The 26,738-nt window shown below is 43.4% G+C and overlaps 1 protein-coding gene across 1 annotated transcript in view; it reads left to right on the top strand.

Moving 5' to 3' along the window:
* AFF1 (AF4/FMR2 family, member 1) overlaps positions 1–4,974 on the top strand; it is a gene marked incomplete at its 5' end in the record, with an annotated part of 44,926 nt that extends 39,952 nt beyond the window's left edge. Inside the window, 5 exons of the mRNA XM_009078900.1 lie at positions 231–302; positions 905–998; positions 1,101–1,144; positions 1,875–2,119; positions 4,853–4,974. Of these exons, the coding sequence (XP_009077148.1) occupies positions 231–302; positions 905–998; positions 1,101–1,144; positions 1,875–2,119; positions 4,853–4,974 (577 nt within the window). The remainder of the gene's footprint in view (positions 1–230; positions 303–904; positions 999–1,100; positions 1,145–1,874; positions 2,120–4,852) is intronic.
* Positions 4,975–26,738: the final 21,764 nt, after the last annotated feature.

The raw sequence follows: 26,738 nt of genomic DNA on the forward strand, positions 1-26,738 counted from the left end.
ACATAAGGGGCCACATCTGTCCCTGCTGTGTGGAAAAGAAGGCACTGTGAGCCACAGTCCTCTGCTCAAGAGCACACAAAATACTTGGTGCCAGGACTAAGAACTCAGGGCAGATTTCCTGCCTTTTGGAGCAGTTTATTGAGATAAAGGCATGCACTGTTTCTTCAGAAACAGTGGGGCTTCAGAGTGCATTGATGGCTGACAAGGCTCTGTTTATTTTGTTTCCTTAGATTCATTATGACATTGAAACCATTTGCAGACTCCTCAGTGTCTTCACATGGAAAAATCTTTGCCGTGTTACGGTGCGTAACTGGTTTTCTTCCTTTGTGTTCTGTTTTGAGACTTGATAGAGTGAAAGACCCACTACTTTAAGGGGTGAAGGAATGAGTTAAATGGGAGTTAAGGTTATGCCAGGAAAAAAAACAACAGTATGAAACCAGAATGAACTGAAACATCTCTAAAGCGAGCTGGGAGATCACAAGGGACCACACGTGGAAGGCACAGGCTTTAAAATTTGATCTGCTGGTAACCCAAGAGCACATCAGGGCTTTCACCTAAGGTGAAAGAATGTGATGTGGCTGCCCATGTTTGAGCTGTGTAACTGAAGCTGTAGCTGAACATAGTTGAGGCACTTCTGAGCAGGGGCTTACTCAGCCTTTGGCACTTTGGCAAGTCTGGGTGCCTCTTTCTGTGAGAGACCAGACATGGCCCTTCCTTGTTTCTTCCTTTCCTTGTGGTTTTTTTTCACAAAGTCTTTTTCTAAGAGGAGCAGAAGGAGAAATTTTGAGATTTCTTTTCAGTACAGCTGCTGAGGCATGCCTGCCTCCCTCCCAAAAGGCTGATGAGTGCTGAGCAGTCTGCAGAGAGCACCAACACTGACACCCGGGTGTGTTTCTGTTCACAGCATGCGCTGCCAGTCCATCCTGCACATGGCAATGTTTGGTTACAAAAAGGACACTGCAATGAGGTATTCCAGGCTCCTGAATGAGCACTTCAAGGTAGGGTACATGTATTAATAAGCTACCAGCTGGATGGCTGCAGTAGTTCCTTATGTCAGCAGAACAGTCCAAAACTAACAAGACTTTTGTTCCTTGCTGCAGAGTAATCTCAGAGTAATACAAGCACCTTCTCCAGATGTTGCAAGGTAAGATTTAAAAATGTTTATGCAGTCATGAGTCTGTGTTTTAATGACAATGAGTAAGAAAGGGCTTTTCTGTGTGCTGTGGTAATTGCATGTGGCAGCTACCAGGTTCCACATCTGTCTCTTTCAAACTCTGCAACTGAGAGAGGGTTGGTTGGTCTTTAGTAGTGATGCTGATTCCAGTTTTATTTTGTGGTGGAAGCCCTGTTGTACCAGTGACTAAAATTAGGTTGGTTGAAGTGGTGGGAGTGAAGGGATGTGATGATGCAGCCAGCCTGTGTCAGGAAGGCACAGGCTGACCACATTTAGCTTCCCTGGGTCTATAAATAAGTGTGTGTAGGCTGATCTGGCTGTTTTGAGTAGGTGTCGGAAAGCTCCAGTCTCTGTAGGTGGGGAGCTTCTGTATGTCTGAAATGGAAGGCATTAGCTGAAAAACACTTGGATAATCTGAAGACTTCCATGGGTAGGTGTAGCTTTTGGAAGGTGGAGGGAGGGCCTTTCTGATGCCTGGTCCAGCATGTTCTTCTGTTGAGAGGAGTCCTTAGAGTCACAAATCACTTCCAAAAACTTGGCCTTGCACTCAAAGGCCTTGTCCTGTAGCTGAACACATCTCACTTTTCAACATTCCACTCCACAGTGCAGGCCTGGATGACACCAGATTGCACACAGCATTGTGGAAAGACTTCTAACTCTGGAGTTAAACATTCATGATGGTGTTTCTTTTCTGCTGCAGAAGCACAGGCTTGCCTTCTCCTGTTTCTTCAATACCCTCTCCTGCTGGTTCTCTGAGTTCTCAGCCGGGATCAAATGCTAGCAACGGTGCTGGCCACAGCACCACTGGCAACAGCACTGGCTCTGCAGTCACTGTCTCCTGTCATATCTCAAGTGTCACCTCTTCCTACGTCAACATCACTTCCTATATCCTCCATGCATGTGAAATCTGGGAAAAGGCTGATGCACTGGCCAGAAAAAATAAGGGTAAGTTTTTACCCTTTGTCTTTTCTCTCTGGTGTGTTGTGGTTGTGTATGTGTACTTGCTTTACTCCTAACACTTGTGCAGCAAGCAGCACACCTAGAGATCAAAGCATTAAGCATGTTGAAATAGACAGCTATGACATATTGGCAGGTTCCTCGCAGAGATACTTGATGGTGCTATATTGATGAGTGTTCCAATTAAAAGGTTGTCTTGGCAGCCTCAAATGTCTAAGAGCTCAGGGCTGAGGGTATCAGGTGCAGGAAAGCAGCCAGCTCGCTTCATGGTATCACAGAAGCATAAGGGTTTGTTCCTCTCTGTTTTTCCTTTTGTGGTACTGAGCTTTTCTGACTTGAAACACTTTGTTTAAAAACATCTTTTTGGCCTGCAGCCTTGTGTTTTAATTTGTTTTGTCAAACTTCCAGGTCATTTTGTCTCGAAAACAGTGAAGCTGGCTTCTCTGCCTAGCAGAGAACCTGAGCAGCACTTGAATTTGAGTCCTTGCTGGGCACATGCCCAGTATTTGCCAGTGGCAATTCCCAGAATTGCTGCTACTTTCTTTACTTTACAGTTTTGCTGGTAAAAAGGTTGTGCTGTCCTGTGGTGCAAGCAGTGGTGAATGTGCCAAAGCTGCAGGGAGGGAGCAGTTCAGCCTGGAACCTGCCATCCCACATGGCCTTTGCAGTGTCATTTTCCACAAAACACAAAGTTGTGTGAGCTCCTGTGGGCACACGGATGCATTGCCATGGTCTGTTGGCAAACTTGCCAAAGCAAAGCAACAGGATGTGCCTGGCTGAGCTGTTGGAAGGCTGTAGAAATCCTCAGACTAATGAGGCAGTTGCTGAAATGCAAAAGGCTTTGCAAGTCCCCTTTGAATCAAGTAACTCCCTAGTGCTTGGCTGTCCTCTGAGCTCACAGCAGCAGCTCATGTGTAGTATTTTGGATTCTGTCCTCAAAAGGCTGATAAAATACTGTCACATAGCAGTGGTGGATGCTGCTAGTAAGTCAGAGGAGTGAGTCATGGAGGAAATTGTGTGGGACTGCAGCCTGAGCACAATCTTGCTTCAATCAAGGCTGAATTCAAAACTTGGTCTGTGTGGTTGGTTCCAATGTGGGGGAATGATGACTAGGGTAGTAAATACTCCTAAGGGACTGGATCTGTGCAGGAGACCAGTAAACGCTCATGTAGGCTTGGTACTCTGAAAGTACTTGTTCCAGTACTTTCAGAACTAGAACTTGTTGATGTTCAGTATAAATACAGCTGTGAAGAGGTACAGAGAGTGAGAACACAACACACAAAAAAGAAGGCCACATCCTTGATTCTTTTATGCAATTCATGAGGCATAAGAAGAGGAGGAAAGAGCAGGAGCATTCAGCTATCAAGACACTTTAAACAGGGAAGTCCTAAATTAGTGGAAAGCAGTTAGTTGTAACTGATGTCCAAGTCACTCGTGCAGAGCTGAAGTGCTTTCTGACAGGTCCACAGCCAGGACCTGACTCCTTGCTGTAACTCAGAGCAGCACTGTGGACCATCAGGGTGTGGACCAACAGGTTGTTTTCTGGCTGCTGATCTCCCCCAGTAAGCACAAGCTGAGGCTGCAGGCATGGATGTGAAGTCCCTCTGCTTTCACACAGTGCTGTGGTCACAGATCAGGTTATCTTCTGCTTGTTTGGACAGAGGCTTTGGGGTCCTTGTCTCTACTTACAGCCCTTCTGTTCCCTGTGGAGGGCATGGATAGCCATTGTGTAAACAACAGTAGGAGAACAAGGGAAATCTATTCTCTGCTTCTGAATTGGCAAGTATGAGAATGAAGGTGTTGTGCACTCTGTTTCTGAAGGGTTCCTTGCGTAGCCAAGCAGAAATTTTTCACCACCAGGTTGAATTTTTGTGTGTAAAAAATCAGAACTGAGAACAGCCAGGTATTTGGCAACGTGTTTGAGGCTGGAGAGACTGAGGGCCTGGGATGAGCTTGTGTCACTGGAAGGCAGGTCATGCAGGAATGTCTTGGAAGGGTGACTGTAAAGGAATAGGTGTGAGAAGTTTCCGTAACTCATGGTCACCTGCACAGATGATTTGCCAGCACAGAGCAGGGCCTACAGCCTGCTGGCACCTTATGGAGGTTCAGATGTGCTGCAGGAGCTGTCTCCTGCCTGGACAGGAGGAGGAACATGATGCCTGGAGCTAGTGGCAGGATAGCAAGACTGTGAGATCTGCCTGATGTGCTCAGCTATAAGCAGTCCAAATCAGAGCTGTAGAGCCTGGCAAGCTACACAAATTGTTAAACCTGTTCAGTTGAGAAGTCACAATGTCTCCAAGGTTTGAGGATGGATGAAGTGACCAGTCTGACAACAGCTGTGTGTGCTTCTGGGCTTCACTCAGGAGAACACTCACATTGGGCCTGTTTAAAATCTGGGGAAAGCTTGAAGCAGGGACTGTGGTGTGAGCACTCAAACCTTTGCCCATCTACCACGGAGTCTTGAAGTCGTTTACAACCAGTGCTTGAGGAGCAGGTCAGTGTGTGAATGCTTGTGCCAGTGCTCTGCCTGCTGCTCCTGCTACCCTTCCCAGCCCTCTAACACTGCTGAGCTGTCTGTCTGCATTAACACTGTTCCACAGGACTTGCCAACTGACCTTGTGCTGTTGCTCCGTGCTGCCTTCACCTGTCAGACGTCCCTGTTGTATGAAACCAACCAAATGTTTTCTCTCTCCTTTTTTTTTTTCTTTTTTTTCTCTCCAGATTTTTTTGCTGAACTCAGCAGAGCAACGTGTGCTCTGGCACTGACCAGTAGCCTGACTGACCTGGTACACTACATCAGACAGGGATTACAGTGGCTGAGACTGGAAGCAAATATGCCTTAACTGGTTCTCCAGGTGGTTAAATACCTTGAAGTTTTTTGCACTTTTGAAGCCCTCAGAAACAGTTTTATTTTTTTTTAAATTCTTCAGTACAAAGTACCTGCAAGGGAAAATATTTTAAATAAAGTTGGAAGTTACCTGGTTACACTGAAAAAACCTTTGAACTGTGTTTTTTTTTTTTAGGGCAGTGCTTTACTGCCTTGAAAAAGAAGAGATGGAGGATGGCACCTTCCTTTAAAACGACGAAGTGCAATGAATTGTCTGAATGGCCCAATGTACTGATGGTCTATAAACATTTCTATTAGGAATAACCAGCAGGACAATGATCACACATGATGCCAACAAGAACGAAATCTGCCTCCAGAGATGGTTGTGCAACATCCCACAGTCTGCAGCAGTTGTGTGCCCAGAAAACAAGCCAGAGGAGTTGTGTTTGCAAGCAAGGATGCAATCTTTGGTGTCTTTGTTCGTCAAAGAGCAAGTAGCAACCTCATCAGCACCAAACACCATTATGTGAGAGTAACAACAGCAAAAGGATCTGCTTTGCCTGCTGTCCAACCTCACCCTCTTGTTTGGGTCAGCCAGCTGATGGAGTTGGGGAACACACTGCCTTCAGTGCTGCAAGTGCTCTAAGTCAACGCTGCTTTGGTCCTTCCTGCTGTGCCCTTGTGCACATCCATGCCTTTGGCACTCGAATTGTGTTCCTGAGGGTTTTGCTCAGTTTCAGCCTTGTAAGCCACAAGTTGGGGTGGCAAAATGACAAGGTGTGGTTGGGAACAGCTCTGCCTCTCTGCTGCTCACTGACAGTGAGGATTCCTTGTTGGGCTGCTTTTTGTCATTTTGGTGGGTGAGGGTGGAAAGCTGTTCTGGGTCACTGTGATTGCTTGGAGAGTTTCCATGGGATGGAGTCACTTCTGGTTAAGGAGGGACTAAGTGGCTGAATGAGGAACACAAGACAAATTTTGCACTTGAATATTTCCCTGCAATCATTGGTGGTTTCAGTGAGTATCTAAGAGCAGATTTGGTACCAAAGTAGAGAGTCCTTCATGTGGGAGAGAACTTGTGCTCTTTCTCAGCCACTAGAGAATGGGCCCAGTGACTTAGAAATCTGTCAGGGGAACACGAAAGGAAATAATTAGCAGTTTGCAATCATTTTTCCTTGTCAGAGTAACCGTGAAGGCAGCATCTGTGGCATTTGTGTGCTCAGTAAGACAACTCCCTTCTGTACCCAAAGAGTTCCTGTCGTGTGACTGCAATGTCCTGCCGTCCTCATATCCAACAGTGTGCCTTAGCCCTCTGCTCCCCTCTCACATCCCTCACCTGATCTCTGACAGACCCCTAGGAGTGGTGAAGAGAAAGATAGTGTCCCAAAAATGTGTTTATGAGAAAGAATCATATTCCTTTTCCACATAATTTCACAATGGAGGAACAGGTCTGCACACTTGTAGAAGTGCCCCCTTTGTAAAATACTTGCTCACATGGTTTTGAGGCTCATGAAAATGGACAGTAAATAAGTATCAGCAAAAGGTCTGCGTTTCCAAAAGTAGTTTCTGTAGAAATGGTCCCTGCTACAGGTAAGCTGGAGTCATCTTGGCTCTAGGAGGAGGTGGCAGGAGCATGCTGCAGCTCTGTCCACATCCCAGGCACAAAGGAGCTCTCTTCTCACCTCCCCTGGCAGCACAGGACCACTGGGAGCATGGCTGAATCTTCCTGCACCTTCATGGGACTGTCCTTTTGTGTTCACTTTATTAAAAGCCTTAGTGCATTTCAGGGATGAGATGTCCTAATGAGTGGAAGGAAGGTCCATGTCTCCCCTCCCCATTTTACCTATCAAACTTTGCTTGTGCTCCCCAGCTCTGGAGCAGGGACAGAGAGAGGCTCAGCATTAACTGTTTTGTTCTCAGGAAGAATGGGGATGGTCAGCCAGACTAAAGGCTGATGTGCACTTTGGAGTTGGATCCCAGACTAGTGGATCAATGCCTTCTTCTGACTTTGTCTTCAGACAAAGCTATTTTTAGGATCACCAGCTGAGGAGGAGGGAGGGGGGAAGAAAGCTTTATTGAACCTGAAAACAGCTGTAGGAGCCTGCAAGAACCATGGCAGGGTACTAAGGGTAAGCATAAGGTGAAGCAGGGATTCAGGTCTCCTGGTACTTTCATTTTGTGTGCACCCATGTCCCTCCCTGCTGCCAGGCCAGGTTCCCATTGGAGAACCACTGGCTCACAGCTTGCCCTCTGCCAGGAGAGTGCTGTGCCATGCCCCAGCATGTGCAGTATGTGCAGCAGCCCTTGTCCTGCATCCAGCTCAGCACAGCCTGCAGTGCACCCAGTCTGTCCTGGCCTGCCCTTTGGGCACTTTGCTGCCCAGATAGTGGTTATCTGTTGCTCTGCTCCTTGCAAAGGTCATGTAGGGGTATTGGGTGAACACAAAGTCAGTAAGAAGATGCCCAGAGAGAGCCAGTGAACTCCTGACTACTGCTTCTTGGCAGCTGGGCAAAGGCAGTATGTGCTCTGCTGCTGTGCTTGCAGTTGTGCAAAGGCTGCTCCCATTCCAAGGGCAAACTCCCCTGGGCTTTGGGAGAAATGAGATCATGGGCAGTTCATGTCACAGGCAGGTGAGGCCTCTCACTTTAAAGTGATGTGTGGAAGCATCAGTGCCAAGCTCTGTAGCAGGAAGCTATGTTTTGTCTCAGGACACGGAGAGACTGTTAAAATAATAGGAAATTTTCTAAAAGCCATCGTATTTCAACCTTGAGCCAGGTCAGAGGCCTGCAAAGGGTTAGGAAAGATGCTCGTTGTTTTCATTTGGGCCTATTCAGGCCTTTAAAAAACAAACAGACAAAATAAATATGAACATAAACCAAAACATAACAGTGGAGGAAACAGCATTTGCCATTAAGAATCAAACCATTACTCTAAGGAAAAATGGGTGATGGTTGAGTCCCAGAAGGAAAGGAGGCAGCTATGGTGGCAAAGCATCATCATTTCCATGCAATATTTATTTAAAAGAAATAATAATACATGTGTTGAAACTGTCAAATGTTCTATTTTTAAGATGCCATTTATTTAATAGCTGGAATCCCCACTTACATGGAGATAAGAGATCTCTTGTGTAACTGAAAGTCGAAGTCTGACTGCAATGTCCTTGTTTTTGGTTTTGTCCTTTCCCCTTTCTCTTGGTTCCCATGACAAATCTGTACATCTTAAGCTTATTTTGGGGATGTATGCCCCTCCTGTATATAACTTTTTTCTTGCCCAGTGTCTGATGGAGTTTCTGAGATGGTTGATGGTTGATTCATTGATATGGGGAAATAAACAATAAATGAATGTTTGTTATGAGATGTTGCAAGAGTTCTTGTGTTCTCAGCTTCTTGTAGAGAAATTGTAGTTTGCCTTACTCTCTGAATGAGAGAAAAATGTTTCCCTTCCCAAAGGGGTTTAGCTATGAATTTCTGTACAAGGAAGCCTCTTGTTTCCATTGCTACCCTGTGATATCATCCCTTGCCGTTCCCTTAAAGACCAAACATGGGTGCAGATCTCAGAGTGGCAGGAGGGTCATGACTCAGGATATCTGCCTCCTATCCCCCCAAAACCAATTCAGGGAAGACTGTGCTGGGGCCAGCCCCTGATGGCCAGCAGAGCCTGTCTTGGAGGACTCACTCACAGGATGATCCCATGAGTTTGTTTCAGGCAGTCAAACAAGTTAAATAAAGCCAGGAGACAAGGAGCAGCAGAGTTGACTGGAGTGCAGTGCTCTGTATTTGTCACAGAGGTGCTGCAGGGCTCAGTGCTGGGAGAAGAGTCTGCTCAGGTCTTGTTCCTGGATTCATTTCTGAAGGGTTGGAAGGAGGATTTCCCTCAGGGAATCCCACGGGATTTCATGCCTTGAGTAGCTGTGTGTCTTGCTGGTTGTACAACAGGATCTCTTTGCCATGGCATTACACTTGCTGTTTGAGGCTGGTGTTGAGCAATGTAACTATAACCTTGGAAGAATGATTTTTTATTTTTTTCCCACTCACCATTTCCTTCCCCCTTGCACCCCAAAGTGCATGTTTCCCAGACTCCTTGCTTGGGGCAAAAGCAAGGAGTGTTAGTTGGGAGTGGGATGGTAGATGGGGAGCGAAAGGAGGGATGCGGAGCCAGGAGGTGTGACATGCCAGCAGGGAGGTTATCCAGAAGCCACAGGGAGAAGGGGGAGCAGGAGGCAGTGAGGCTGTAGCTAGTGTTGACCTCCTGGCTTGGCTTTCTGCATGCAGCAGTAGCCCCCTCTGGGCTAACACAGCCAAAAATATTTTGAGCTTGTTTTCCAATAGTATTTTGTTATTATTTGTTTATTTGCTGAGCCTTTGTTGCTCCAACCTAATTTTTGCAACTGCATTTAATTTGTTTGGAGATGTGTTATTGATTATAGATGAGTTTGCATTCTCTCTTTGGCTTGGCTTACCCTTTTCAAAGAGAAATGTCATTTTTGGCAAAACAGCTGCACTGAAGTCGATCGTAGTTTCTCAGCCCTGTGCTCCTCTCCAAATACTAAAATAGCCCCTTGGCAGCTTGTGCTTTCTTTATATTAATTGCACTTTCAGTAACCCCTGTCACTACTGGAAACCAACAGTGTTCCTGGGCATTTCTGAATGTGTCTCCATGAACTTTGTGTTCCTGAAACAAGGCCTTGTGCATGTTACACAGTGTATGCTCACTGCTGCTTTGTGATGTGCTTTGCCAAGGTACAGAGTTCCCAGAGTCCTCACTGGGTTTTTATCCTCTGCTACTCAGTATTGCTGGGGTTAAGGTTTTCTTTGGGTCCAGTGTTTCGTATCATAGCACTACAGCCATTCTGTGCACTGTCAAAGGCCTTTGCAAAACTTGAGGATTGCTCAGTGAAATCTTGATTTTACTGCTGGCCTTGAAGAAATACTTGTAAGTGGAAAAAAGTTGTTCATATTTTCTTTTTTTCAGTTTCCAAGTATTAAAATGTACCTGATTTTCACTTGTTACGTGTGGGGTTTTCCCTCCCCTCCCCTCCAGGTGCATCTGTATCTTTTTTCTTGGAGGTTATAGCTGTGATAAATTCAAGTCTGTTTCATTTTCATTGGAAAGAATCAGAAAATACTATTGGTATAATGACTGTAAAGGAGTCATTGCTTAGATAATATAGTGCCTTGGGAGGGGTTGGAATCTTTTGGACCAGAGAGAGGTCATGGGCAAAAAGTAGTTGTGCTCCAGATCAGTATGTGAAATACAGTGTGTGCAGGTCGGAACTGGAGGTGAATTAGGGGTATATATGATATAAAAGTTATTGCATTGCACAAAATATTTGTTAACCCCCACAGGTAGGAGAAATGAGCCTTTACCTCAAATATATTTAGTGCTAACTGGAATAGTAAACTGAATGCATGTAGTAGGGTAAAGAGTCTGGCTCAGGTAGAAAGTGAAGTCTGTAGATCACAGACACAACATTTACTTTAGCATGTTAAACCTGCTTCTTGGCACTCAGTGGGGCTTCTGTGATGATTACTCAAACGGAGGCAAACAGTTCATACTATTTATGTAGCTAGTGGAGGAAAACACTTTAGACAGAGGCACTACTTCCCCCTGGTGTTACATTGTGTAAGGATAACATTTGCCCTGGAAAGAAAACAAAGTCCCACACTGCAGTGTGGCAGTTGGAGCTGACATGGTACAGTGCAGATATCTTGTTGGTGCATCAGCTGCTGTTGTTCCTCTTCAGTGATTCCTTGGGATTGTGTGAAGAGGAAAGACCATGCAGCACAAGTGTGTAGTGACTGAGGATAACTGGGGATTGGCAAGTGTTGGCATTGGAATGTGCTGCCCAGGGAGGTGGTGGATTCACCATCCCTGGAGGTTTTCAAGCTGACACTGGATGTGGCACTTAGTGCCATGGTCTAGTGACCATGGTAGGGTTGGACTCAATGATCTTTGAGGTCTCTTCCAACCAGTTGATTCTATGATTCTATGAAGTGTTTGTGAGAACATTTGTAAAGAAGTGTGATGTGGCACTAGGGAATTGAGTGCATGGATATATGACTGGGGAGGAACAAGGGGATTTTGACCTGTGTTCTGAGTTTCTGAGTCTTTCTTTCTAAGTATGCGAGTGCTTTAAATGCAGCTCTGTGGCTTTCCAGGTAAGCAGCTTTCCAAATGTCTGTTTAAAGCAGAGCATGAGTTTTCATGCCTGTTTATAGAGCAGGCAAAGTTCAGACTTTGAAAATGTCAACACCTTCAAAATAGTGGATTGTTATTTATTCTCAGGTGGAGAGTTGGGGCAGAACAAGAGTGGTAGCTGTTCATGTTGGTCATTTCTCCTTCCCATCCTCCTTGATGGATGGTGTCAGGAGCAGAAATCACTGAGAAGGATGCATGCTGTGCCTGGTGCTGAGGTCCTTTTCAATGCCTAATAGTCTCTGGGCTCTGGTAAGGATGGAAACAGCCCATAAAGGCATCACTCTTGAATCCTTCTTTTCTGTTTTTGTCAGCAGTCTCAGCCACCAACTTCTAACAAGAGGCACCTTGACAAAAGGTTGAGCAAGGCAAAGCCACCAGCAGTACCAGCAAAGGGTCTCTGTGCAATTGCCCATGGGGATGGACACAAGGAGGGCAAGAAGGAGGAGCAGGAAACCAGCAGCAATTCCTCTCAGAAGCATGCTGAGCTGAGGGAGCCTGGTCATAAGAGCTGTGACCAAGTGGCGAGGATGCTGAGGATGCTTCTTTTGGGAGATGAAGCTTCTCTCACCAGTGAGGGACCCAGCTGGCCATGAGCGCATCACGCCATAAACAGACCTCCATCCCATGTCTCTCTCCAGGACAGAGACCTCAAGAGAGACCAGAGACCAAGGTCCTCCCCAGTGCAAGGAAGCCATGGACACTCCTGAGGAGACCCCTGGAAAGAGGAAGGTGAGAGGGGGACAGGGAAGTGGATTTATACTAGGACCAAGGTGGTTGAAAAACCCATGTGAAGTTTCCACTCCATTGGTTGGAGTGGAAACTCCATTATGCTCCACCTAGAAAGGTATTATCAAACATATCAGGTGAGCTGATGATTTGCACACTTTGTGTTGTCAAATCTACGGAGCGAAATTAAGAAAAAATTACCTATTAACTCTCTGCCTTAAATGGTTCCTGTTCTAGAAGGCAATGGCAGCAATTTTAATGACTGTTTAAAATCTCACCTCTCTCAGATTCTTGTTAAGAAAACTAGAACCCTCTGCACATCTGTGGGATCTGAGTGACCTCACTCTCCCACGCATATAGTTTTTCCCTTCCCTTTAATAAGGCATGTCACAAAACACATCACCTCTCTTCTTGTTAAGAAAACTAGAACCCTCTGCACATCTGTGGGATCTGAGTGACCTCACTCTCCCACGCATATAGTTTTTCCCTTCCCTTTAATAAGGCATGTCACAAAACACAATTGCTTACAGCTCTTGACTTTGCCACAAGGAACCTGAATCCGTTTCTGTACAACCCATACCAAGAAGAAGAAAAAAAGGCCCATCCAGATCAGATAAAATGCTGTTTTTCAGCAGTGGAAGGGCCTGACTTTTGATTACTATCAGCAACAAGAGGTTTAGCAGTTCCATCCCTCCCACTACAAAGCCATTGAAGTGTACAAGGAAAAGTAGATAAAATGTCATTTGAGGTTACTTGTCAGTGGGTGCTGTGGCTTTCCACTCTGTGAGTTCCAGGATCTTAGTTTATCTGTTTTCAACCAGAATCAATCAAACTTAGTTGTACTGGTTTGTACTTTATGTGAACTTTCAACACCTGAGGGATTTCTTTCTTCTTTCTTCCTGTTAGAGGGAAAAGGTGGCTAATGACTGGAGGAGAATGGAGTCAAAGAAAGAAAGAGAGAAAATCATTCTAGACTTCAGCTAAAGAAGCCTCCAGCAAACTGAAGTCAGTACACAGTGGGGAGATGTCATAAAGGTGCATACAACTTCCTTACAAAAGGTAAGGTGAGGAACTTTGTCTCCTGTTCTTACACTTGAGAATTTGCTTCTAACATCCTATGCCTCCTGACACTGAATGTGCAGTGGATTTGCCTTTCCATCCTGGAAGTCACCAGTCCAGAAACAGCTTTGTGGATACAGGTGGGTCAGGGTAGGGAGCATTTCCCTTCTCCACTAAAACCATCTTTGTCTTTTTCTGTGTGACACAAGGGACACACAACCAGTGGAGCCTTTTGAGACCTGACTGCCTGGAATTTCAGGTGGCCTTTATGGCTAGGAATGCCTCATTTCTCCCCGTGCAGCACTTTTGGTAGATCTGCTGAAGCTTTCCCCTGTAGTTTGCACACCAGGGCAGTACCAGTACTTTGGCTAGGGCTTTGCTAGAGGGAACGCTGCCAGGAGCATGTCTCTAAGTCGTTGGTGCTCCCAAGAGGGGGGACTCATGCATGCCATGGGCTGCTGCTTTCAGCTGCTGCTTGTCTGTGCCTCGGATTTGAGGTGTTTGCTTTGCTTGGATTGTGTCCTGACAAGAGGAGTAAACTGCTTTTCTGCAGAGAAAACACTGATTTACTCTTAAAGCACAGAGGCACTGGTGCTAAAGTTTGGTTGGGGGAAGGGGTATTCCAACTGCAGGAGTCATGGAAGAGCTTTAGTTCTGGGCTTCAGTCCTCCCTTCTTCTCAGTGAAAATGAGTACCTGTTTCAGTCATGTTCTGGCTTTGGGAGTGGGAAGGTTAGGAAGAGTTTGGAGAGAGAAGGCTCTGGATCAGGTCAGGGATGGTGCTGTGCTGTGTGGAGCAGCAGCTGTGCCAGGGAGGAGAAGCTGGGGAGCATGTGGGGAGTGAGTGGTGAAGGAGGGAAAACGGCTGTCCTGTGCACAGCAGAATCAGGCAAGATGTGCAGCATCACACCTCAGTCTTCTCACTGGGCTGAACTTAATTTTCTCTTCTGATGCTGTATTCCATGAGCTGCTCAGTGTGGGCTCAGAAACTTGGAGAAGCTGAATGGAAATTATGTCAATGAGTAGTGGTGCATCAAGGCTTAGAGCTATTTGGTGCTGCTTAGAGCTGCCTTAAGAGTTCCCTGGTCATGTTAACTTGATGTTAACATGTTAACAAGACCTGATATGCCACTGGATCCTTATTAAATGTGATAGTCTATGCTGTTTTAAAGAAGTCTCTCTCACTCGAATCCTCTGAGCTTTGTAAGTATTGCCAAGTGTGAAAGGAACGAGTAGGTATCCAGGATAACTGGCAGAATGTTTCCTGCCCCCGGTGGGTGCTGTGTGATTCTCTTTGGAAACACACTCTGAGGATTGTAGGCAACTGCACATACAATATGTGTGGAAAAATAAGTGTGTTTATAAAAAAAGAAGAGTAGATTGCTTAAAAACCAGAAATAAGAAACCTGTGGGTTTGGCTCTAAGTTTTTCTAGGGTGTTTACAACTCTAGCACCCAGCTCTAAGATTTTCTAGGGTGTTTCCCAAATGGTTTATGATCCTTGCAGCTGGATCTGTGCATGTCTGGGTTATAAAATTCAGGTATGTGGCTGGTTCCTGGTGGCTCAGTACGTGTGGCCTAGGATGTTGGGGAGTGTGTGTGTGTGTTACACCAGGCTGTATTCTCTGGCTTCTAGCTGCTTGCTTTGTCCTGATCATGGAGAATCAGCAACTGTTATGTGGATAAGCTGGAAATAAGCTCAGTATGAAATAATTTTCTTCCAGAACTGGAGGAACACAACAAAACCACCAGCAAGGCTGTGTATATTTACCATATTACACATTTTCGATTTATCTCATTTTAAAGCTGCCAGGGTGTAACTCATCTTCATCTGCTTGGTTTTGAAACACATTGCTTTATTACAAACTTTTTTGTATCACAATCACTTGTTAAAAAACAATCCAACCCCTAAAATTCTATGATTCTATGACTCTTATATATGAGGTCTAAGCATGTGAGGGGTATGACTGTATACTTCAAAACACAAAAGACCCTGATGTGACTTTACAGCCCTTCCAAAACCCAGGTCGCAGAAACCTTTCTGAGTTGAGGAACTGACAGTAATTCTAGCAGCCAACACTGCCCTCCTGTGTGAGTTGTTTTAACTTCATTCTACAATTCTTCAGAGTTACCAAATGCATCTGGTGTACATTGCTGAATGTGTCGTTCCATGATGTAATTTAACTTAACTTGTCAAAATGTTGTCACACTACTATCCCAGATAATTTCCTATACAAGTATATTTGTAATTAAAAAAAAGGATAAAACTCCTTCAAATAAAAAATATCCCCTCCAGCACCCTCAGAGCACGAGGAGCTGTTAATCTCTAAATATACAATCCATCTCAGAGTCAACATACTGCTTGTTTATACACAGACACCTCAAGTTCATTTAGAAACAACTTGTGGTGTTATAGGCATAGCTGATTTTCATTTATTACTGAATTGTATTTTCTATCATTACTCTGAATTTCAATCCTGAATTCCATTACAAATTGCATTAATGCTAACACCAGGTTGGTATGCTCAAGTACTCCTGACCAACAAGTTGCAGAAAGGTAAATTTAACTACATATTCTCTGTGTTTTTATTAACATATACAACAACTGCTGGAGCTTGCATTTCATAAGGAAAAGAAGGTGTGGGTGTGAGGAGGGTGTGTGTCTGTGCCTGTGTGTGTTTCACAATATAGAGAATAATTTCCAGGCCAAAAAATGTATAAAGCTCTTGGTCAAAACTGTCTACCTCAGGGACTACATTTTGCAGGGTTTGTGCAAACACTTTGCTACAGTTTGTGAACACTGTGTCACATTGGCCATTCTTTTAATAGAAAGAAGCATTTATTTTCCCACGTTAAGACCCTTCTCAGAGTTATTCAAGGAAATGGTAGTGTCAAGGTGGTGTAATTCTTTATTGCCTGTTTTGATAGAGCAGGTGGCTGACAAACCCATTACAATCAAGAGGAAAAGTGGGTAGGCTGAGATTGCACCTTGTCCTGAGAACAATGATTGATCCCATTGGTTCCAGCCCTACAAAACAGCTGCTTTGTGATGCCACCAGGCAATGACATGTTCTCAAACACCCTCCTTTGCTACGTTAAGTGGGGCAAACCCCTCAGTTCTGGTGTACACTGTTATGCTGAGCTCCCTGGTTTGGTTTATATTTCATTTGATATTTGACTAAGTAAATTCTGATGGAATTGCAGTTTGGCTTGGCTTCCCCTCAACCCCCTGCTGGCACTAGCAGTTGTTCCCAGTCTTTCTGTTGCAGCAACAGGGGAGGTTTTGTGCCAGGCAACTGCAACTGCTAGTGTCAAGGGTCAGCTCCACAGCCTCTTGTCTTTGTCACCAGCCCTCACAGCTGGCTGGCATCAGTTTATTCTATTCTTTCAGTTTACAATCAGCTTGAGACTTTCTTCCACACAAATTTTGCTTCTTCCTGTGACCCTAATAACCTTTACTTGAAATAATCTATATTGTTAAATCCTGAGGTGGTTTGGCTGTGCCCCTGGGCTTTGGTTCAGTTAACCTTGTGTACATACACACAGTTGTCAGATGCCATCAAGTGGCAGAACACGTTTCACATTCTCTGTTCTGACCCCTGGGGTACTCTAGTAATGACAGGTCTCCAGCTGGACTTTGTGTTGCTGATCACAGCCCCTTGAGGCCAGTGGGTCAGCCAGTTTTCAGTCCACCTCACTGTCCACTTACCCAGTCTCTGCTTCATCAGCTCATCTGTGAGGATGTGATGGGAGACAGTGCTGATAGCTTTGCCGAGGTTGAGGTAAACAACATCCACTGCTCTCATCTTCTCCACCAAGCCAGACATTATATTGGAGAAGTCTAAGGGGTTGGTGAAGGATGTCTTCTCTTTCATAAATCCTTGCTGACTACCAGTCCTCAGAGTCTCACTCAATCACCATAACCACTCAAAGATTGCTGAGAACTGTCTCCTACTCACTCTTCACTCAATATTAGGAGCATCTCTGTCCTGATTTATTAGTTGTGGGCTCCTCATTCCTCATTTTTTAAGGAGGCTCTAATAGCAGTGTAGAAAGCAATCCCCATTTTTAATTTTTTACAAATAAACCTTTTCACTGGAGCACCAATGACAGAAATTCTAATTTACTGATTACTAGTCCCAAGGTGCTAATGACAAGCCACTAAAGAGCGTAAGACAAGCACACTTAGAGAACTCCATCTGGTAGAGGCAAAAGCTGAACATCTACTTCAACAATGACCATGACACAGAAACATTTTGCCATTGTTTTCTATGCTCCCTAAGAAAAAGACCTGAAGGAAAAATATGCTGGTTTTGTTCTTGACCATTCTTCAGAGGCATTTCTTGAATTGAAAACTGAGACTATCTCCCAACATGATCTCATTGCTCCAAGTCATTCCAGTGGTTAGCTAGAAACTTCCGGAAAAATAAAAATTCAAATACAGTCAGGAGTGATGATAAAAGTACCTCACAGGATGATGTTGTAAGAATTTTAGTGAAACTGAGGTTAGACTATTGTAAAGGTTTGTATGTCTCACACAAATGAGCCCCCCTAGTAAAAAAATGTTAATTCGTAAGTCTTCTGCCCCTCTGTTTTTCCTCAGGAAATTCTAAATCTCCAAGATGATAAATCATTTCACCCTTCAATTCTTTTTAAATAAAAATGCTGAAGTCCTATTTCGCTTTTCTAGGCCTCAAGCTACATAAAAAAACAACCTGGGAGAGCTTTATTCCTTGCAATGAGACTGCAGTGACTCTTTGGGGAGTCAGCTCATGGCAAAAGTGGGAGAAACATTGTACTACAGATCCAGTGAGAGAGCCCTGAAGTAGGCTGTTCTTCTCTTTGAAATATTTTTTCTTTCCTCCCACTTTAGTCTATCTTTGCATAATCTCTTTTATTTTGTTCAAAAATCCCTTTTATTTTGTTCAAGTGAAGCAGCAGCAAGAAATTCCCCCCCTCTCTCTTTTTTTTTTTTTTTTAATTGAGAAGAACTGCTGGTACTCAGCCTCTGGTGGGAAAAAGCACAGGCCCAGGCAGAGTCCTGGCTCACTTCTCCCACATTATTCACTCTGATGCAGCTAGAAGCCAATGCACACTAATTGCTGTGATCTCCCCATTTGGCTTTTAACTTAAATAGCCATCTGTAGGAGAATCTCAGCTGCTTTCAGCAGCCAGAAGCACTTGAAAACAGCAGGCCCTAACATTGTTTAATTTTTACTTTGAGGTCATGAAAGAGACCACTAACTGTTTCAATGAAACTCCATAGGATGGGCTTTGGATGGATGATTTGTTTCTGCTTTAGGATTTAATTTGAACAATATGGACTTTTCCCCATTAGCATAAAATAAATCAGCACTTTGCAGTAGTTTCCCACGCATCACTTTCCACAGGCTGCCAGCATTAGGATCATGTGGACAGATGACAAGCACTCAAACTACTTACATCTATTACAGTCCATTGCTCACATCAGCTCCTGGTTTTGATCATTCTTTAAGTTGTATATCAGTGTTACTTGCTTCCCACAGTCACCAGGTTTAATATACACACATGCCTTGTAATTCAGCCACACAGCATATTTAGACAGTCATAAATTCAAATCAGGTAGCAAGCACTTGAATAATAGAAGACATTTTTTCTCAGTAAGGCAGTTATTTGAAATACACCATAGCTGTACTTGCAGGATTTCAAGGAGATCAAGTATCAGTACTCATATTTTCCTTCCCCAGCTTTCCATATTCATGTTAGCACATGAAATGCTGTTTTATATAGAAATAATTTTGTTCCATGAGTCTAATGGAGATAGGTTTGAGATTTACTGAACTGGACTCCAGGTGTGTCAGTTCATCTTCAAAATAACATGGGATGAAATAAATGATCCAAGTTAATGAAGGCAAGCCATTGAGCTAGCTGGAAAGAACAGGGTATTTTTCCATGAAAGACTTTCAGGCTTCTCCTTCCCACTCTACACCACTTCTGCCTTACTGCACTGTGCCATAGAGAACATCGCTATGCTGGTTCAAAGCTGCCCCATCCCATTTCTTGGTAGCTCTCCAGGCTCCATGGTACCTTCAGCCCTTCCCCACAGCCATACCTTGCTGTGAGCTTTCTGCATTTGGCAGAATTATAGAATCATGATGATCTGAGAGAGTTTTCCAGCCATGGAGCCCAACCATTAACCCAGCACTGCAGCGTTCACCACTGAACCATGTCCCCATGTACCACGTCCACATGTTTTTTGAACACTTCTAGAGATGGTGGTTCCACCACTTCCCTAGGATGCCTGTTCCAATGCTTAACCACCTTTCAGTGAAGAAATGCTTCCTGACATCCAGCCTAAACTGCCCCTGGCACAGTGTGAGGGCATTTCCTCTTGTCCTGTCACTTGTTACATGGCAGAAGAGGCCAACCCTCACCCCACTACAGCCTCCTTTCAGGTAGTTGTGGAGAGCAATAAGGTCTCCCCTGAGCCTCCTTCTCTCCACGCTAAACAACCTCAGTTCCCTCAGATGCTCCTCATCAGATTTGTGCTCAATTGCCCTTCTCTGGACATGCTCCAGCACCTCAATGTCTCTCTTGCAGTGAGGGGCCCAAAACTGACCAAAGGATTCCAGGTGCAGCCTCACCAGTGCCGAGTATGGGATACAGGAGTATCTGTACTGATTGTCTCAATAATCTCTCACTTTCTCCCCTGACCTGGCTGCATTGGGTAGGATCCCTCTGACAATCACCACATTCTGCTTCAAATTCCTGAGCCCCCTGGACTCTGCCATCAGCTCTGCACCAAAACAGGCAACATAGAAAGAAGGTTCACAGCAAAGAAGCCTTACAGGATCCCCAAGCATCCCTGAGTCAGTCCCACACCTACTGCTGGATATATTTCCTCCTGTGCAAAACAAAGCTCAGTAAGTACATTTGGGTTTTAGTTGCATAACCACAAATTATATGTACCAAGAAGCCACTTAAAAATAACCACATTTTGATCTTAGAGGTTTTTTCCAACTTTAATGACTCTATGACTCTATGATTTTCTGAAAATTTTTTTTGCAAAGCAGGTATGTCCTAAACTATCTATGAGCTAAGACATAGGCTACAAAGGTTTGGGGAGATTTACAAGTGAAAAAAAAAGAAAATTAATACTAATCAGAAGCTGAACTAGGGCCCAGGCAGGGAAAGCATGTGATTCCTGGCTGTAGGTCCAACAGACAGGGTTGGTGATCTTCTGGGTGTGTCTGTTGGGGAGAGTTTCTACAAACAGTTTTGCAAACTACAGCAGAGGTCCCAAATATTTAGAAAACATTCAGCTTTCTGCACCAAGTGACAATATGTATTCTACCCATGGTCAGGGGCTTTGCCTATACCTAGACATTTCTATGATCATCTTTTCAGATTCAGTTATCTCCAGTGCAAATTATCTGTAGTACTTCTTGTCCAGATCAGTCTCTATATTGTAAACTCATACACCAGTTTTAGTTACGAAAGAAAGATTGGACTTGCTGAAGAACGAAGTTAAATATGCATCTAAATACCACAATAAAACAAACTGCAGAGGCTTCTCTGAAAACCACAAGAGATTAAAGATGCACATTTTTTTCTAAGCACTTCATGTTTCAATTGGCAGCTCTAAGTCAAATTACTCTGCCTAACCTCAAAACAACACTTAGACAGAAGCATCAGAACTTCATGCCAAAATGTTTTTTGAAAATGATGGGATTTTTTTTTTCTTAATACTTTACATGGATAGACTAAACATTTCTATTTTTTCTTTTAAATATACAAAAGTCAGATGTTGTCCACCTGCTAATCACAGAAAACAAACCCAAATATTTCCACACTCACATCTGAATTTTTGTGTATGTGTAAAAACTTCATTTTGGACAATAATGTTAGAGCAGTTTAGGTTGAACCAAATGTTGAAATAAAGAAGAGGCTTCATATTTTGTACTAATGACTTGTTAGGACAATTCTATCAAGAATAGTGTGGCGGCAGGACTAGGACAGTGATCATCCCCCTGTGCTCAGCATTGGTGAGGTCACACTTTGAGTACTGTGTTCAGTTTTGGGCCTCTCACTTTAAAAAGTCTCTGAATGTTACATAATGGAAAGAGGTGTTTTCTCTGAAGGACTAGATGTTTCTAACTATGGGGTGGGTTTTTTCCTAATGTTAGAGACTGCAAGATTTTTCTATTCTGCCTTGTGAAGAAACATTGGAAAGGACACAGTTTTTCTGAGTTGATTTTAATCTGAACTGGAAATAGCAGTTAGTTTGGATTTTTCTGTTAAATAAAAGGCCTTCAAGGAAAACAAAATTGGTAGGTATCCTCTAACCATCAAGCTGGTACCTATATCCTGACTTAAATATAATTGAAGTCTGTGCCCAACAGCCGTGTTTGCAAAGCTGCTGAAGGTACAAAATGTTTTTTTCTAGAGGAGAATGTTTACATCATCAATATTTAGGCCAAAACACTGAGTGCAGGATTACTTCAAACTACAGATTTGTTTTTCCTGTTATAAGGACAGTCCTTGGTTAGCGTACTCAGGTTACACCTAAGATCTAACTCTGAAACATATTAGTCCTTTCAAACAATTTGACACTTCAGATCAATACTCATGACTAGGTTTGTACTCACCTTTAGTTTTCCAGTGTTAAATGTTGAGTTGCTTGATTTCTCTCTCTAAATCTCAGTATTTTCTTTCCACTTCCTTTTATCTGATGCCTTCAGCTTCTCAAGCCTGCACCTCCAGTTGTCTTCCCTCACTTCAGAGATCTCTACTCAGACTTCATCATTGTTGGATGCTTATTGTATTAGCTGCTTTCAGCCTTCAAATCTCAGTTCTCCATCTGTTCTTCCAGTCCTTGGTCTTTTTATACTCTTGTTGCTCTTTTAGCCTCTATAATCTTATGGATTTATTCTTACACCTATTACTTCCATTTATGTAAACTTTTCCTAATCCTGATCTCTGTCTTTGCTTCATTCTTGTCCCCTGGGCATGTCTGATGTCACCAAAGCCTTGTCTGTCACTAAACTCTTGCTTAGTCTCTCCTTTTCAGTTATTCTTCACATGGGCCCAGCTCCCACTCCAAACTGAAAGGAGAGCTTTTTGCCCTAACATTTCAGAACTGCACTGTTTGATTTCTTACATCTTAGCAAAGGGAAGTATCTGCATCTGTATTGTTTACATGCAGAAAGCATTTTGGTCATGCACATTGTGTGACTACATAAAAATTGCATTGTTCTGTGTCTCCACACCACCTCTGAGGGTTCTAGGACTCCGTGTGGTGAAAAAGCACAAGGGAATTTTAGAGGATTGTATTTTCCACTGACAGCTCATTCTGGGCTGCAGTGAGTACACACAGCAGTGACATTTTTAGCTGTGAGTCCAAATGAAATTATTGTTTTTTGTGGTAAAAGCCAACCTGACCCTAGTATTCAAAGGCCTGCTGTTATATCCACTTTCTTTAGCTAATACTTGGCCCAACCACATCTACCTCTAACCTGATATTCAGCTTCAGACTTGTGGTTTCTTTGAATTGGGGATAATCTACATAGCTGCAAAATACTTAGCACCAGCCTCTGCTAGTCTGGAGTTGTCATTAAAACATACCTAATTAGATCTTACAGACAGGAAACTGAAGATTCTGTGAAAAGCAGATATGTTCTCCTAGAGACAGATCCTGCCATCAGATTTCCCTTACAAGGAGCTGGGTCTCCTCTGCAGCACCTCAGCCATACAACACACAATTCTGCACCCATGTGCATCCCTTGGGGCAGAGAAAGGCATTTTGCCCCATTTCTTAAGCTTGGGTAAAAAGCAGGAGAAAGTTCCTAGTGTTTTCCTCTCACTTGCATCAATGGGCAAAGGATGAAGTGCTAGTAAAATGTATGAATAAGATCCAGATTTCCAAAGATGCTGAAACACCTGCGAACGTTTCTAGAACTGGTTTAAGTTTCCTGATAAATAAGAGGCCTGTGACCAAGGAGTCACATTTCTTTCTTGCTTGGTTAGCATAAAATGAGTAGAATGAAGTTGCTTCATCTCAGTTTCACCAGCACAAGCTCATCAGAGCTTCCTGGAAATAAACAATTTAGGATTTCTAGGGGAAACAATTTGTGGATCTGACAAATTTAGATCATTAAATCTCATTTGAACAGCACAAATGCCAAACTATGTGATGAGAACTACCTCAGTAGTTCTCTTTGCTGAATAATGTGGCTTAAACATTTATTATTCATATAATTTAATCACAGCTACTTTGTCCTGTCACTTTGAAATCGCTTTCTCTTCCACATTAGCCTCACCAGCTACTATTTCCTGCTTGATGTACTCACAAACTTGTGAGCTTTATTTGAGATGAGCCTTTTTTAAGGGCCCATATCAAATAAAGCAGATACAAAGATTATACTAGTAGTCCTGTTTTACTGCAGTTGGTGGACACCTTCCACTTTCTGGCATGGCAATGCACCCCTCAGTCTTTCTTTTATTCCTAATTTGCTTGTGGCTTTTTGCCCATCACGGGTGTTGCTGAAAATGCATGTCTGAAAGCAAACCCTTGGAAATTTCAGTCACTACATATCCCAGAAACTGACTCAGCTTCTTAAATAAAAGTATTACAAATCTGTTCTGGATAGAAATTGAAAAGGTTTAATAAGATCTAAAAATACCAGTTAGGTATTTTGAAAGGTAGTTTTCCTCTACCTCCAGCTCTACATCTTGCTTGATTGTATAACAAATGCAAATTCTGCATGGAATATATTTTTTATCTTCTTTGAAAACCTTAAACATGCTATGCCCTAATTCCAGTTGTGTATGTTCCCTGTTTCTATTTCAGTTTCTAAATTAAAGCTAGACGTAACCTCCTCCATCTAATACTGAGCGCATAGGGGTTTTTTTGCTTTTAAAGAAATTTTTAAATCTTTCTGATGGTTGCAGACTATTTTTCTATCATCAAGGTCTATCATTGCTCTTGAAATTCAATATGCAGCTAAGAAGGCAAATCCTTCTGCGTCACTAGAATGGCTCAAGGTGCTAAGATTCAAATGCAGTGGTGATGAATTTGTTCTTCTCACTGCAGTAGGATGAGAATTTGGGATGCCATGTTAATCATCCTCACAATAATCCCATTTTAATAGTTACTTATTTAATGCCAGGATTATACATCTTTCTCAAAATGCACTCTGGGGTTACAATGGGGTGCCTATAAGAGGGCACAGACAGACTGCCTAGGTGTAATGAGGCTGATGGGTGAATAACAATGTCTCTATTCACATACCCAGACCCTGCTGTATCTGAGCCATCTGCTGCTGAAACTGCAAATCTGTACTGAAGAATGGCAGATTATTTTCCTCTTCTATTATGCAGACAGCAATTCTCATTTGACATAACTTGCAGGCATGAGATCCATGCTTATTTGTTCTCAGTTAGATTCCGAGACCAACTTTTTACTGTCGGTGCTTTGCAAGCTCCTAATAACATGCAACTGTGAAATCATAGTCCTTAAAAGAATATGCCTAACTGGATGAAACTGTATAAGAAATTCCTGTGTTAACACAAGTGAGATCTAAGTCACGAGATTTAGTTATAAAGAAGTTGTATGAGAGGAGAGAATAGCAGCACAATATAGCACAGAGCAAGGTAAATGAAGCTCAGTAAATTGCTCACATGAATAGTCTTGATGACTCCAGTGGATTACTCATGTGAGAAAATTTTGCAGAGTTTGGCTCACAGTTACAAAGGAAATTAATTTGATTTAGAAGTGATCAGCAACACTACTCATAAAACCTTCTGAATGGTCTGGGCTTGACCCTCCAAGAGGTACAAAGCAATACAGCCAACTTCTAGAAAGGTCACAGAGCTGCTTAACAACAGTCAGTGTGGACACAAGTACTGCAGAGCACTACAGAACCTGTGCTAGATGAAGCACAGGTCTGTGTAAAGATCAGATTTTTGCCAACTGTTACAAATGAGGGAAGAAACTAGGTAATTTTCCTGGAAAACAACAGCCCTATTAGTGATAATTATGTGACTGAAAGCCTGTTAGAGCAGAGACTATTCTATCGCCTGTAGAGGAAAGAGGGAGCTGGACTTTGCTCTATTTCATAGATTTGACTTTATTGTCTTTAATAATGAAAACCTAAAATGTTTGCAAAAGTTCAGCCTCCAGAGGTCCCTTCGAAGCTCAGCGATTTCATGTGTGTGTGTGTTTTTATGTGCTCAAAACTTTCTGAGCCTAACAATGCATTTGACTCTAACCTCATGGGGAATCTTTTACTGAATAAGCAACAAGTTACATTGCCCTTAACCACTCTGCAACAGCAACAAGAGAAAGCACCAAAGCATTCCTCATATACATATAGTGCCTTGTGAGGACAAAGACTTTTTCAGGCACTCACCCGATCTTCCCTGGTGTTCTTTCTTAGAAGCCAGGATTTTCCAGACTTTGATCTTTTGCTGATATATTTCTGCATATTTATTGGCTTTGTCTACATCTGGAGGTCCTGAGGGAAGTGGTGGGTGAAGTGGCTAAGTCACTATCCATCATATTTTGAGAAGCTGTGGCAGTCCAGTGAAGTTCCTTCTGACTGGAAAAAAAAGGGAAATATAATCCCCATTTTCATAAAGAGAATAAAAGGAAGACCTGGGGGAATAATCCCTATTTTCATAAAGAGGAAAAAAGGAGGACTTGGGGGACTACAGGACAGTCAGTCCATCAGTTTATGGCCACGGCCATAAACTGAGATGGGAGACTCAAACTAGATATTAGGAAAATTTATTTCCCTGTTAGGGTGTTCAGGTACTGGAATAGGTTGCCCAGGGAGGTGGTGGAGTCATCATCCCTGGAGGTGCTTAAGAGGCATCTGGATCTTGTGCTGGGTTTAGGGGTTACAGCAGTGATAGATTAATTGTTGGGTTTGATAATTTTAGTGGTCCCTTCCAACCTTGATGATTCTATGACCACATGGTGGATAAGGAATTGACTGGATAGTTACACTTAAAGAGTTGCAGTCAACAGCTCATTGTCCATGTAGAGACTGGTGACAAGTGGCATTCCTCAGGGGTCAGTAAACCTGTTCAACAGCCATTTGAAAGCTTTGTGGGTGACACAGTGGGATCAAATGCACTCTCAGCAAGTTTGCCAAGAACACCAAGTTGTTTGGTGTGGCCAACACTGGAGGGAAGGAATGCCATCCAGAGGGACCTGGACAGGCTTGAGAGGTGGGTCTGTTTGAACCTCATGAAGTTCAACAAGGCCAAGTACAAGACCCCCAGCACAAATACAGGCTGAGTGGAGAATGTATCGAGAGCAGCCCTGAGGACAAAGATCTGGGGGCATTGGTGGATGAAAAGTTCAAAATGACCCAGCAACATGAACTTGCAGCCCAAAACCCAACCATATCCTGGGCTGCATCAAAAGCAGTGTGGCTGGAGAGAGACATTTTAGAAGGGCATGTAAAGACAGGACAAGGAGGAATGGCTTTAAACTGAAAGAGGCTAAGTTTAGATTAGCTATTAGGAATAAATTCTTCACTGTGAGGATGGTGAGACACTAGAATAGGTTGCCCAGAGAAGTGGTGGATGCCCCACCTCTGGAAGTGTTCAAGGCCAGGTTGGATGGAGCTCTGAGCAACCTGGGCTAGTGGTATCCCTTCCCATGGCAGGGGGTTGGAACTAGATGATCTTTAAGGTCCCTTCCAACCCAACCCATTCCATGATTCTATATACTCAAGAACTATGTTAACCAGAGTATATGAAACACAGAAATTTTTCATCAGGCTGACTCTTATATGTTGTAGCTACTTCCAGCA

The sequence above is a fragment of the Acanthisitta chloris genome, unplaced genomic scaffold (assembly GCF_000695815.1).
Source record: "Acanthisitta chloris isolate BGI_N310 unplaced genomic scaffold, ASM69581v1 scaffold12757, whole genome shotgun sequence".
NCBI classification, from domain to species: Eukaryota; Metazoa; Chordata; class Aves; order Passeriformes; family Acanthisittidae; genus Acanthisitta; species Acanthisitta chloris.